At 41.1% G+C, this 13,561-nt stretch overlaps 1 protein-coding gene across 2 annotated transcripts in view; it reads left to right on the top strand.

Moving 5' to 3' along the window:
* RGS20 (regulator of G protein signaling 20) overlaps nt 1-13,561 on the top strand; it is a 41,764-nt gene that overhangs the window by 21,731 nt on the left and 6,472 nt on the right. For both annotated transcript variants that reach the window (XM_030445510.1, XM_030445508.1), the window contains one exon: nt 13,293-13,441. In XM_030445510.1, the coding sequence (XP_030301370.1) occupies nt 13,293-13,441 (149 nt within the window). The remainder of the gene's footprint in view (nt 1-13,292; nt 13,442-13,561) is intronic.

Below are 13,561 nucleotides of genomic sequence, written 5' to 3' on the forward strand. Positions count from 1 at the left end.
AGAGAGCAGGTATTGAAAATTTGGCACAACTGCAGAAAGGGAAATGAGATGATTCTTGTACACTCCGGAAAGAATTATATTAATTTAACACCAGTATCATTTACTCGATGCTACCATTCCATTATTTCATATATGCTGTTGAAAAACAGAGGATCAAAACTTTTCATGCCCTCCCATAGACAGTGACAGTGAGGAGTCTCCTTGTGCCTCTGTGCCTGTTGCATGAACAGAACAGCAGCTCCCGTGCTCAGTGGTGCTACACACCATGGTGCCAATTACACCATTGCTATACAGGACCACAAACCAGTAAGCACTAACTGGCTCAGCTGAATGAAGCACCAAAATCACTGTCAGCTAGGAGAGTCCTAGTTGTGGTCAGGTTAAAATTAGAAGTGTTGTGTTAAAATTAGGAGTATCATTCTAAACTAAGAGCATGGTCAAGCCAACTGAACATAAAGGTAGCACTGTGTTTTATAAAATGTGTTGAGAGAGCAGTTGCTTTATATCCTCTTGAATTTCCTACACACACCCCCCATATCAATACTTATTTTCATATCTTTACCCTAGGTCCCAAATAGTCATGCATGGAAGCATCACCTCAGCTGCTACACACCTCTTTGTCCTTTGGAAAGTTTTTCAGAGTGAGTAGTGATGTTTGAGGACTCAGCTTAAAGTACCAGGAAGGAGTTTTCAGCGTATATATAAATTTTATGTAACTCTTGGAGCCTCGGGTCACAAGTTGCTGAACCTGAAGTGTGGGCAGCTACTACTGCTCAGTCGCTTATAAAAATTCATCCCCTTTTCTTCTCTAAGGATTACCCCAGGGAGGCAGCAGGTCTGGGAAATACTGCAGAGATAAAGTAGCCTTAGCTAGAGCTTCGTGACTCTTACCTTTGTGTTTATAGGCATGTTTCAAAATCTGCCATAACCAGGAGAAGCAAAGATGTCATTTTGGTCATGACATGCTCTGGACTGTGTGCCAAACTCAATTCTGACCTTAATTCAGCTTTCACTTGGCTTTGGCAACACTCCTCCTGGCTGCCACCTCTCCAATTTGGCAGGGCAGGGGGCAGCTGCCAGGGCAGAGCAGGCAGGTGCCGGTGTAGTACAATCCAAAGTGAATCGCGACAATCGGCATCAATAGGAAAGGGTCCATGAATCACTGTTTAACACTCTCCAGGGTGAGTCATCCCAATTCAAACCGGCGTTTGGACCAGTACAATGTCAGTCAGCTCCTTGCACAGTTCCATATGAGTCAGATCTCAGCATCGAGTACAATATGAAATGAGTCACCCACTAATACAGCGCCACGTGACTCCGATCCCCAGGGTGAGTTGTCAGAGCTTCTGTGTGATATGAGTCACTTCATAGTACAGTAAAATGGGCTTTTTGGAGACCATTCATAATTAAGCACGATGCAACCAAGCGCTCAGTGGGAGATGATGGGAGTGAGCAGAGCAATCTGCTGTGTGCACCGGTTTCACTGTTAGCATAGTAAGGAGGTTTGTAAAATATTAGACTGAATGAGGTATTTTTAATTTTTTTTTTTTTTTAAAGCAAGCTGCATAAAAATAACTAGAAGCAAAAAAACTTCCTTTGACATTAAAGCCAGCCAAAGCAGGGCTGAAGCAAGCAGTCGTACTCACTATGTTGGAGAAGCCTGGAGTTGGGGTTGTTTTCAGGTTTTGCTTCTGAGAAAACTGATCAGCCAGTGCAAACTGACACAGATCCACTGAGGTTTACTCCAGCTGCCACAAAACACAAGGTGAGAGATGCCAAGAGTCTGTGCAGCACAGAAGTGAAGGACTTTACACTGATTTAACTTAATTGCAGTTTGCAACATCCTGGTTTGTGAAGGGACTCTGCTTGGGATGCAAGTAGTATCCCTACTCGCACCTGCATGAAGGGCCAGAGTAGGGTGACAAGTTGCTTTTGTTGCTTCTTCTATGCAACCTGTAAAAAATTCTCATCTTTCCCATTTTACAGGAGAATTAATGACAGAAGTGCCCCTCCTAATTACATGTTAGAGTAACATTTGCAGTGAAGTCTTTTGTGATATAGTCCAAAGTAAATAAATACTTTACAATACTACCAGAAGAGATATAGGCCATCCCTCTGAAAAAACCCACAGAAGAATCATACTGAAACTCCAAGTAACTGTTTTCTAACAGGAAGGTGAGAGATTTTACTAAGAAAAAACATCAGTGCAGGAAGTTTTTCTTTTGCAGACAGCAGGCTGATCCAGCAGCCAAATGGGCAGCACTGAATACCAGAAAAAAAGAGCAGGAGACATTTAAGCCCTTGGTGACAAAGACCTCACAGTTGCAGGTGACAAGATCAAGGCACCATTACCTGTTACTGTGTGGGTGTGGTACACTTTCTGACATTTCTTTTGAACTGTAAAGCAATGCTTCAATCCAAAGAGGTAAACCCAGCTCCTCTGAGTTGCTGCTCCTCTAGAAAAAATAATTAAATAGAACAGGCAAAGGCACTCAATTTCTGGACATAAAAGCCCCCCAGCATTGTTATTCAAACTCATAGACGGATGCTGATCTCTCTTGTGATTTTATCCACTTAAGCATTTGATAACTGGGGCACAGCAGTGACATAAGAAGCTCTTTATTCTATGTGGCTGCTGGTGTCCTTGCTGCTAAGCTCTGTCTGCCATTCCTAAACTCTTACCCATTTAAGTCACCCATTACAAGAAGGCAAACCTGTAATAATAAAAAATAAAAAATCAGAAAACTGAAGAAAAATTGAAGACATCCTTGGAAGAGATTCTGCTCTTCATTCCCTAAGCGGGCAATCCGATAATTCTGCCTATAATTCAAAGTATATGCACATGTGGGTGTGTTCATTACCATATAATTCTTCTGTATCTAAAAGAGTGCACTGCTTGGTGCAGAAAGGCTGCATGTCAAATTTGTCAATGAAGAGGAAGCATCACGAGAATCAACCTTCCTGTTCATATTTCAGTTGATAATAAACTGCCTCAGGCTTCCGTGGGAGTATGTTGCAGCCCTGAGTATTTATAAATTAATAAAAATACAGATTCAGTGATTTCCTTTGAGCTTGACCCCAGCTGCAAGGCTCCATCTGACAGAAGTAGAAAAGGACAGAATATCTTTCTGCCAGCTCACAGGTTGTCATCACTGGGGGAAATCCAAAGGGAGAGAGCAGCAATCGGAAGAGTTTGCGTAGCCTCACCTGGAGCTCACTGAAACCAGTAGATGGTTTTCATTGTTTTAACAGAGTCTGGATCAGGCTTGAAGTACTTAGTGAAAAATAACTGGGCTATGATGACCCACATCTGTGCACTCCAGCTGGCTTTCAGCTGGTGTTACAGCACAGGGCTGCTGTATCCTTACTGGATCCTTACTGTGAAAGCTTCATGCTGTGGCCGTGCAAATTGTACCTGAGCACAAGCTACGGCTTGCACACCTGCCTGGTTGTGATGGGTACAAGGAAGAAGCATTATTTTTATTTTTAACTAAAAGAACCATTGCACTTTAAAGCTCAAAAATATAATTTGTTTTGAGCATAAAATGAGGCTTAAAGTATAAAGCCTTTGTATATATATTTTTTTTTTCTGAGTATTCGTGTGCTGGGTTTTTTTGTTTGGTTTGGTTTTACTTAAATCTGACCTTCATAGCTTAGACTTTAAACATTACTTCTTTGGGAAGTCTATTTTCTTGGTAGCCCACCTTTTCACGGAGAGATTCACAAATACTTTAAATGTTACAACTAAGTCAAATATCATCTGAGCTGCTCTTAACCAGGAAAATAATTTTCATGCCTGACCTTCGCACTGCTTTGAATTCATAAGGTTACATTAATAAGTGCCTCATAACCTGAATGTCAGACAGGCATGCCTTGGAGTGGAAAAGGTATGACAGACATACTTAGTCCAACACTTTAACATTACTCTTAAGGCATACAGTATTTTTCCACTGTAGCTTTTCAGATACTTGCTCAAGATTCCTGTATTTTTTTTAAAATTCATTATTAGCACACAGAAATTTGTGTATGTGTAGTTTTTATATTAATCATAGAAGCTATATTGCTGGGTAAGAAGCAAGAATATGTTCCATTATTTTTCCTCTATATATTTGGCTCATGGCTTTTTAGGGACACTTTTACAATGGACAAGTTTGTTGTTATCATCATGTAGAGAAGAACCTCTCCCCAGGAGATCCAGAAACTCTGCACCTTGGCATCTGCATAGATGCTACATTAGGTTGTGCTGAAATAGTGAACCAGCCAGAGACAAGCTCATCAGTTCAACTCCTACTTCCATTTCTCTATGAAGTATTTGACTAATTAGTGCTCCCTGTGTGGGATTTGGACAGTTCTGTAGATTTCTTCAGGCCCCACTGTGCCTAGATGAGTCCCCCTGATGTGCTGATTAACATCCAGGGCAGAAAATCTGGTCCTTCCAGAGATTCCAAGCCTGCAAAATTGATCCACATCTACATAGATTGCAGGTAGTCACAGGAAACTTGTAAGTAGCCAGTCACTTGTCAGCAGTGAGAAGAAACTTCCTGCAGATACAGGACTGTTGATGTAGAACAATTTTTAGTCCATAGTTTACGCAGTTGAGAGATGTCTTGTATGTAGCTCAAGATAACCCCAAAGGTGAATCACCCACATGCTGTAGTGGTCCCAAGGAGCACAGCCCAGGTGGACAGAAGAACTGTGCAGTAAGATTCAGGGAGTCTCACCTGGTCAAAGGTGACACCACCAGTACAAGGATCCTTGTAAGAGACACTCCTGTTGCCATCTGGATATTGACTGTCTTGTTCAAGAATTTGATTCCCCATGGTGCTATGTTTGGGGATTGAGTCCATCATCAGCAAATTTGCAGATGACACTAAGCTGGGGGGGAGTGTGGATCAGCTAGAGGGCAGGAGGGCTCTGCAGAGGGACCTGGACAGACTGGAGAGTTGGGCTGATTCCAGCGGGATGAGGTTCAACACAGCCAAGTGCCGGGTCCTGCACTTTGGCCACAACAACCCCATGGGGAGCTCCAGGCTGGGCACAGAGTGGCTGAGAGCAACCAGACAGAGAGGGACCTGGGAGTCTGGATTGACAGGAAGCTGAACATGAGCCAGCAGTGTGCCCAGGTGGCCAAGAAGGCCAATGGCATCCTGGCCTGTATCAGGAACAGCGTGGCCAGCAGGTCCAAGGAAGTGATTCTGCCCCTGTACTCAGCCCTGGTGAGGCCACACCTCGAGTACTGTGTCCAGTTCTGGGCCCCTCAGTTCAGGAAGGATATCGAGGTCCTGGAGCGGGTCCAAAGGAGGGCAACCAGGCTGGTGAAGGGACTCAAGCACAGACCCTATGAGGAGAGGCTGAGGGAGCTGGGGCTGTTCAGCCTAAAGAAGAGGTGGCTCAGGGGAGACCTCATCGCTCTCTACAACTCCCTGAAAGGAGGCTGTAGCCAGGTGGGGGTTGGTCTCTTCTCCCAAGCAACTCTCAGTAAGACAAGAGGGCATGGTCTTAAGTGTGCCAGGGGAGGTTTAGGTTGGACATTAGAAAGAATTTCTTTACGGAGAGGGTGATCAGACATTGGAATGGGCTGCCCAGGGAAGTAGTGGATTCTCCATCCCTGGAGATATTTAAAAAGAGACTGGATGTGGCACTCAGTGCCATGGTCTGATAACTGCAGTGGTAGTGGATCAAGGGTTGGACTTGATGATCTCTGAGGTCCCTTCCAACCCAGCCAATTCTATGATTCTATGTCACTTGCAAATTCAGATCCACTTGATTTACCCACAAACCAGCAGTACAGTACCTTTCAGCCCTTCCCTGGCCATTTGAACCACAAATTCATAATTTTTCTATTAAGTTATGGCTATCCAGGTCTCTATCAAGCAGACATGGGTTTCTTTGATAGTGCTGTCATTACTTTGGGCAGAGATACATTTCATGTTATATCCAGCAGCTGGGTAAAACTGCACCCATCCTGGGGTTAGACAATGCTGGAGATGGTAGCAATTAAAGTCCTTTGGTTACAGGTATCTCAGCTCATTCCATCAATAGTCTAAAAGTATTTTTGGATTCCTTACAAAGCATGTACCAGATAGCAGTCCATCTCCAGTTTTTAAATCCTCCTGTGTTTTCTTCTCAAACCCATTTTCCAAGGAGGCATGTAGCTGCTCCAGATGGCAGGGACAGAGAAGGCAGACCCTATCCAGTACAGAGGGTTCTCACACAATTTGTTCCTTCTTATGGCACCTCCTGAGAGGTCTGGAAATCTGAGAAGATACAGGAGGCACAGGGAGTTTTGAGCATTGAAATTTCCATTTTGATCTCAGGGAGATAAGCTAGAGGTAAAAAAGTAATTTTTGATTTGCTTATTCTTCCTCATCTAGACACAGTTTAGAGCATGGATCTCTCCTGAAACCTAGTAAGGAAGTTTAAGGTAAGAACAGGATTCCAGGAAACATCCAAGGTTTTTAAAATCCAAATGTATTAGGGGATAAACTTGTCACAAAATAGGCTGATGAATCCCTCCACTGTGGCTCAGAGCTAAGTTCTCCTCCTGGATATTCCTCTTGTACCTTGAAGAACCTATATAACCTTGTTTGAGCACTAAGAGCTCAGTGCAACTACCCAAGAGACTTAAAAAAAGAAATAAAAAACCCCAAAAAGAGCAGTTAAGTTGATCTTGAACCCAGGAAGTGTTGTTCTCCCTAAACTTCCAAGGACCTCAATGCGAAAAGGAGAACAGCACTGCCTAGGTCTGAATCTTCAACTATTTAAATAAAAATATCTGAAATTCTAAGTATACCTAAACTGCTTTAAAAAATAATCTATGAATTTACTTTGTAGGCAAAATAGTAAGAGTTTCTTACAACAGGAGTGTCTCTCAAGGAATAAATACAAAACCATTCAATTAGAGCAAAAATAGAAAACAAGTTTATGCACACTGATACCTTCACCCTCTGCAGTCTCTTAGTAAGATGGAGAAAGTCACTTGCAGTGATAATTTAGAACTCTCACTATTTGTAATCATCCATGTAAATGTATCCAGGAAGCAGAAGAAGGATTTTCAAACAAAACTTTCATATATATATTTCAAAGAAAGGCATTTAGGCAATTTTGGCACCACCCGGTGTCAAGATCAACCCGAGATATGAAGTGACCATTCTCTGCAGCATAAAAAGAAATACCCGATCATATCCTCAGCTGGTATAAATCCCCTTCTCTTCACTGCCATAGTGAAGTGATGCAGTTTTTCAGCAGCTGAAAATTTGACTCATACTACATGTAATCAGCATCAAGATTTCAAAGCAACATATAAAAACTGTATAAAACTTTGTTGAGAAAAAAAAAATCACAGCAAGCTTTTGGTGTTCCAAAGAAAATATCCTCTTTTCTCATGGATGTACTTACATTTGACTGGTCAGGGAAATAAAACAGGCAATACTTGACCCTGGCCAGTTACAAATTCGTTTAAAATTAGACACTATTTGCATACCACGCAAACTGAAAACCTTAGAAAGAGCAGTTCCATCTGGTTTTTATTTCAGAACATCATCTGACCAAATAAGCAACTGTCCATGGAGGCTGGTGTGAACAAGCTGTGTTTACTGATCGCCATATTCAAAGTGCACACCTGGTAATGAAGAACAGAATAAGAATATTTTGGCAGAATATTTGCAATGATGTTTACAGAAAATCCATTTCCAGAAAATATCTTCCTTTTTTTTTTCTAAATTGCATTATAAATTTCTTTATAATTTAATATATTTATATATATTTATATATATAATATATATATATAATATATTTATATTTATATATAAATATATATATATATATAATATATTTATATATTTATAATATAATTGCATTATAAATTTCTCTGTCCAGCTCAGTTGCAGGTTCTTGCCCACTTCAATGCCAAATTGACTGGGAAAAAAATAAAAAGCAAAACAAAAAACATCACCTCTTGTCAGATCTGAGTGATCTACTGGGCAGAGTCAGGTGTAGGAGGAAGGCTGTACTCCTTTTGTTCCTCAAGAAGGCACCTTCTTGTTCCACAGCCAGATAATAGCTCTGACTTATCCCTCATGCTTGAATGCCCTCATTTTTTATCCATACTTCAGCTCTCAGGGCTCCTCCAGCTCTAAAGTCTTCCAAAACCCAAAGTTTGGGGTTTTTTTGTTTGATTTCTCAAAATCAAATTCCTGTTTTGTGAAAACAGATCATTATTTAAGCACCACAATCAAGTTGTGGGGACAAGTTTAGGCCACCTCTTATGCTACTTGAAATGCACCAGCTGTTGGGAGAGCAATACCTGTCTGCTTCTTATCCTACTTGCCCACTCCACCAGCTCTGGGTCTGTTAAATGTATTCCCATCTAAGACAGGGCAAGAAAAATATTTAGCTAAACATATGTATTAACATGTGTAATTCTCTTTAACAACTTTAAGGTGAGCTATTACCTCAAAATGCTGTTGATGACTCAGATTTTTCATTACTGAAACAACCTGATCACACTCACTATCAGCCCAGAAAATAAGGAAAGTCCTCTTCCAAAATTTCACTGGTTTCAATTACAATGAGTTGAGGCTCTTTGGCCTAATACTGTGTGATAATAAGCTTGGGGAAGTCACCAGTCACTGGTACCATGTCCTGTAGCAGTAAAATCCACAGGGGAATAATTCAACTAACACAGACTGTTGGTCTCATCACAGAATCATAGAATTGGCTGGGTTGGAAGGGACCTCACAGATCATCAAGTCCAACCCTTGAACCACTACCGCTGCAGTTCCCAGCCCATGGCACTGAGTGCCACATCCAGTCTCTTTTTAAATATCTCCAGGGATGGAGAATCCACTACTTCCCTGGGCAGCCCATTCCAATGCCTGATCACCCTCTCAATAAAGAAATTCTTTCTTATATCCAACCTAAACTTCCCCTGGCAGACCTTAAGTCCATGCCCTCTTGTCTTGCTGAGAGTTGCTTGGGAAAAGAGCTCAACCCCCCCCTGGCTACACCCTCCTTTCAGGTAGTTGTAGAGAGTGATGAGGTCTCCCCTGAGCCTCCTCTTCTTCAGGCTGAACAGCCCCAGCTCCCTCAGCCTCTCCTCATAGGGTCTGTGCTCGAGTCCCTTCACCAGCCTGGTTGCCCTCCTTTGGACCTGCTCCAGGACCTTGATATCCTTCCTAAACTGAGGGGCCCAGAGTTCATGGTAAACTTCTTGTATCATCATCCACAGCTGCAACATTGCAGGGTTTGTCTTTCCCTTGTTCACATTTTTTCTTTTAATTAAATCTTTTATATCTATAAAAAAAGAAATCTAGAAAGTCAGTATATCCATGAATACACATATGAAATTGTGACACATCTTTAGGCAGAGCCTATGTCTTTCCTGTGCATTCAGGCCTCCTGGCTGGCAATACACTTTCTTGCTACAGTTATAACAGGGATAAACATTTGCAACAAATTGTGCCATAAGCATGAACATTTTTACTTAATTTTACAATCCTGGTCAGAGGATAAATCACAAAAAAGCTAGATTTTTATTGCAAGACATTAAATTCTCCTGCAGATTATTCACTCCTATGCAGCCAAAGGGAATTGGTCCATGTAGAAAGGTATTAGAGGACAATGTTCTTGATGAAACTTTGGTTTAGAGCCAAAGATACATCAAAAAAAGCAGGGAAGAACAAAGTTAGAAAAGCAGTACTGGGATGGATCACTCACTTCTTGCTTGTTCTGTGAACACAGATGGATCAGCCTGACATATTTTTGTCTTATGGATCTTAAAACTATCAGTGCACCAAAGGAGTTTCTACAACCTTGTAATAACCTGCATCACTGCTGAGCTCACTACCTTGCTATCCTATGAAATCAAGCTTAGATTTAATTTAGCACAAGATAACTTATTCTTTATCTCTGAAAGAAAGAGAACAATAGATCATAACCTTCTAATGATCATAAAATCAATATATTTCTCAGTTCCCCTTTCTAGGTTAACAAACCAAAACCCAACAATTCTTCTGTGTAAGTCCCACTTTCTAAACAAGCTGTTAGATGTCTAGATAGATGCTTTATCTTGGTATGTGATATCCATAGCACTTGCACAGAGGAGTAAATTATTTCCTGTAGCTTACCACAGTATTCCTACATCACAGAAAGTCATTTTCTAGTCAGTTTGTACCTCTATTGAATGCAGAATATGATTATCATTTGCCCGAGGAAATACAGGCATGATGACTGAACAGCTCTGTAATTCAAAAGCTTGGGCTCTCTTTAAGCCAACAAATACTTATTTTCCATTACATTCATACAGCTCTGCTATCATGAAAACATGATTTATCTGCTAAAAATATCTTCAAAACAAATCTTCATCAAATAAACGACCAAGACCTGCTTCCTTATTCAATGAGAACGTTGGTATACATCTACAAAATAAAAATGCATCATTTAATGTGAAAAATATATCTCGAATTTTTGTGTTGCTTGATCCCTCATATTCCATCACCTGTGTGTGAAATCAGGCAAAGATGAAGATTCATAAAAACCTGTACTACCAGAAAACTTCTAATTAAGGTATATTACTCAGAAATGAAGCAAAGACACAGTGCTGCTGGGCAGTTTTTGCCATGCAACTACTTACATTCCTCAATGGAACTACTTTCCTTTCACTAAAGATGTCGAAGAACAATTCTGAAGAACCTGAAATGGTAACCATCCACGTGGAAAGATCTTTTGAATTAAGCCTCAGTAAGATGAGGTGGGGAGGAAGAGTGGATGCTTTCTACTTCTGCCATCCTTTACCTTTCTCCTTGGAAAAAAGCAAACAGGAACCAGCTTTTCTTCTCACACCACCATCAGTTCACTTGCTACGTGAATTAAAGACACGAATGTCTGAACAATCCACATAAAACATCTCTGAAGTAAGAGTGGAACTGGGCTATATAAACTGCACACATCTCAATCCAAGATACACTTTTCTAATCAATAACAATTGTCTACAGTCCAAAGCAGCCTAAAACACTGTTAGATATATTATCATTCCAATAATGCTTCATATGCTATCACTTTCTAATTGAAATATGATCTATTTAAGAAAGCAGAGGTACCTGGAAGGAAACTAATTCACAGACTCACAGAGATCATCAAGTCCAATCCTTAATCCACTACCACTGTGGCTACCAGGCCCTGGCACTGAGTGCCACATTCAGTCTCTTCTTAAAAACCTCCAGGGACAGAGAATCCACCACCTCCCTGGGCAGCCCATTCCAATGCCTGATCACCCTCTCTGTAAAGAATTTTTTCCTGATATCTAATCTTAAAGACTTTCATTCTATTCCTGTGAATCTGAAACTCAGAAGGAAAGAGTTTTACATTTCACATGTATTATTCCACAGTTTGAAGCAAGAAAGGTTGTGGAGATTTTGGAAGCTATGTTCTTTTTCTGGTCTTTTTATTTCTGGGCATTTAGGCATTACTTCTCAGATTAGGTCTACAGAGTTACAAAATGGGTTATCATTTCTATCTGTATTATTGTTCTTGCATTTTGCTTCTGGTGCAAAACAGGTGCATCTTCTGCTCTTACACTTTTCTCTTGGGAGAGTGGGTGGTTCTCACAAAAACAAAAACTGTTAAGCTCTGTAAGAGAGAAACAAATTCAGCATAAAAAAAAAGATCCAACAAAATGTAACGCTGCACTCTGATAAAATTATCTCCTTTATCTTCCTGACGCTTCTGTTGAGTCCGTGACAATGTCTGAGCATTCTGCCTCAAGTTACAAGAGCAGCATTTCATAAACCTGGCTGAATATTTTAGAAAGGAAGGCAACTTTTAACCTTCTGGTACTCAGGCTCATCAGATTATGTTTCAAGTCTGGTACCCAATTATCAATACAAAAAAAAAAAAAAGAACTCAAAATGGTAGCAGCTGATTTTATTTCCCATACGATTGTTATGGCCTTGAAAGAGGGTTTAGCAACCTGAAAAAAAAACCCCAAAAACAACACACTAAGGGATCTCATGACAAAGGAGGATGTCCAATTATGTATCCAAAAATCAAATACAACCAAAGACAGACATACTCTTCTTGGAAGAAGCTGGCATTTCACATCTGTCACTCAGTTATGGCACAGCCCTCAGTGTAACAGGGACAGCATTAGTGAGCACTGTTGGATCAAGTTTGAAGCTCATAGACAGCTAGGTCAGAAGGGGGCAGGGACCTCAAGAGGACTTGTCATTTTATAAGCAACCACTCCCCTGCACGATTTGTAGAATTTGGGCTCCACAGAGGTTTCCTAGAACAGTACAAAAATGACAACTCTGTGTTCACCAAAAATCATTTCATGATGTTTTTAGTTGGGGGAGGCAGCTTTCTGAAAACCTGCATGTTAAATATTAACATCCAGTCACATCCCTTTCTCCATTAATAATTCCTTACTTTCACAGAAGCACTTGATTGCTTCTTGAGGAAAAAACATTTTTTAAAACTGTGTCAGTCAGACCTAATAATGGACAGATAAGCAGTGGCCCTTCCCTTTAGCTACAGGGCAACTACCAGGTCTGAGGCATCCTCAATACTCACTGAAGGCCAGATTTTAGGAGAGCTCAGGTGTCTCACTCAGGCATCAGTAAGCCTGTGCATTGGCTAATCACAGAATCATAGAATCATCTGGGTTGGAAGGGACCTCTGAAATCATCAAGTCCAACCCTTGATCCACTACCACCGCAGTTACCAGACTCTGGCACTGAGTGCCACATCCAGTCTCTTTTTAAATATCTCCAGGGACGGAGAAAGAAAAGGAAAAAGAGAAATAAATAGTAATAATAATAATAATAATAATAATAATAATAATAATAATAATAATAATAATAATAGTTCTCCCTACCTCTGTTCTGAGCCATTTTCTTTAGGGCTGGCCTTGAAGTCAAACACTCAGGAAACCCTTTTCAATTCCTACACTTGTATACTATACCACTGTGCTAAGAGCTGCAGCTCTCTGTGACTCCCCACTTCCACCTTTTGCTCTCTGCATTGCCCCTCTCTTCTCTTTGTATTTCCAACCATGTGCAGGATTCATCAGCCCTTTGCCTTCCATGACAGCACTTAAAATAAAATCATCAAATCTTCCAAAGCATTCAACACCTAAGAGCTTCTGTAGGGAAAAATATCAAGCATTTAGCTTTTCAGTCTCATTGGAACTCTGGCCTTCAGCAGTTCCTGCTAAGACTTTTAGAGAAAATTAAACATAAAAAAAGGAGAAAGACAGCTGGTTCTTATTTTCCCTTTCTCTTGCTGTCTTGCAGCCCATGGGATCGGAGAGGCCGGAGATGCGCAAGCGGCAGATGTCTGCGACCCAGGAGAGCCCAGGTGCTGCCCAGGCTCAGCACAGCACTGGAAACAGAGGGTCCAATGCCTGCTGCTTTTGTTGGTGCTGTTGCTGCAGCTGCTCATGGTAATTCCCCCCCTCATCCAAGCCTCTGGGGAGCAGAATAGCAGGGGAGGGAGGCCAGGGCTATCGTATGGGGCAACATCAGCCAAACAAACCACCTGGGTAATTCTGCAAATCTGTATT

Source organism: Calypte anna, chromosome 2 (genome assembly GCF_003957555.1).
Source record: "Calypte anna isolate BGI_N300 chromosome 2, bCalAnn1_v1.p, whole genome shotgun sequence".
Classification (NCBI taxonomy): Eukaryota; Metazoa; Chordata; class Aves; order Apodiformes; family Trochilidae; genus Calypte; species Calypte anna.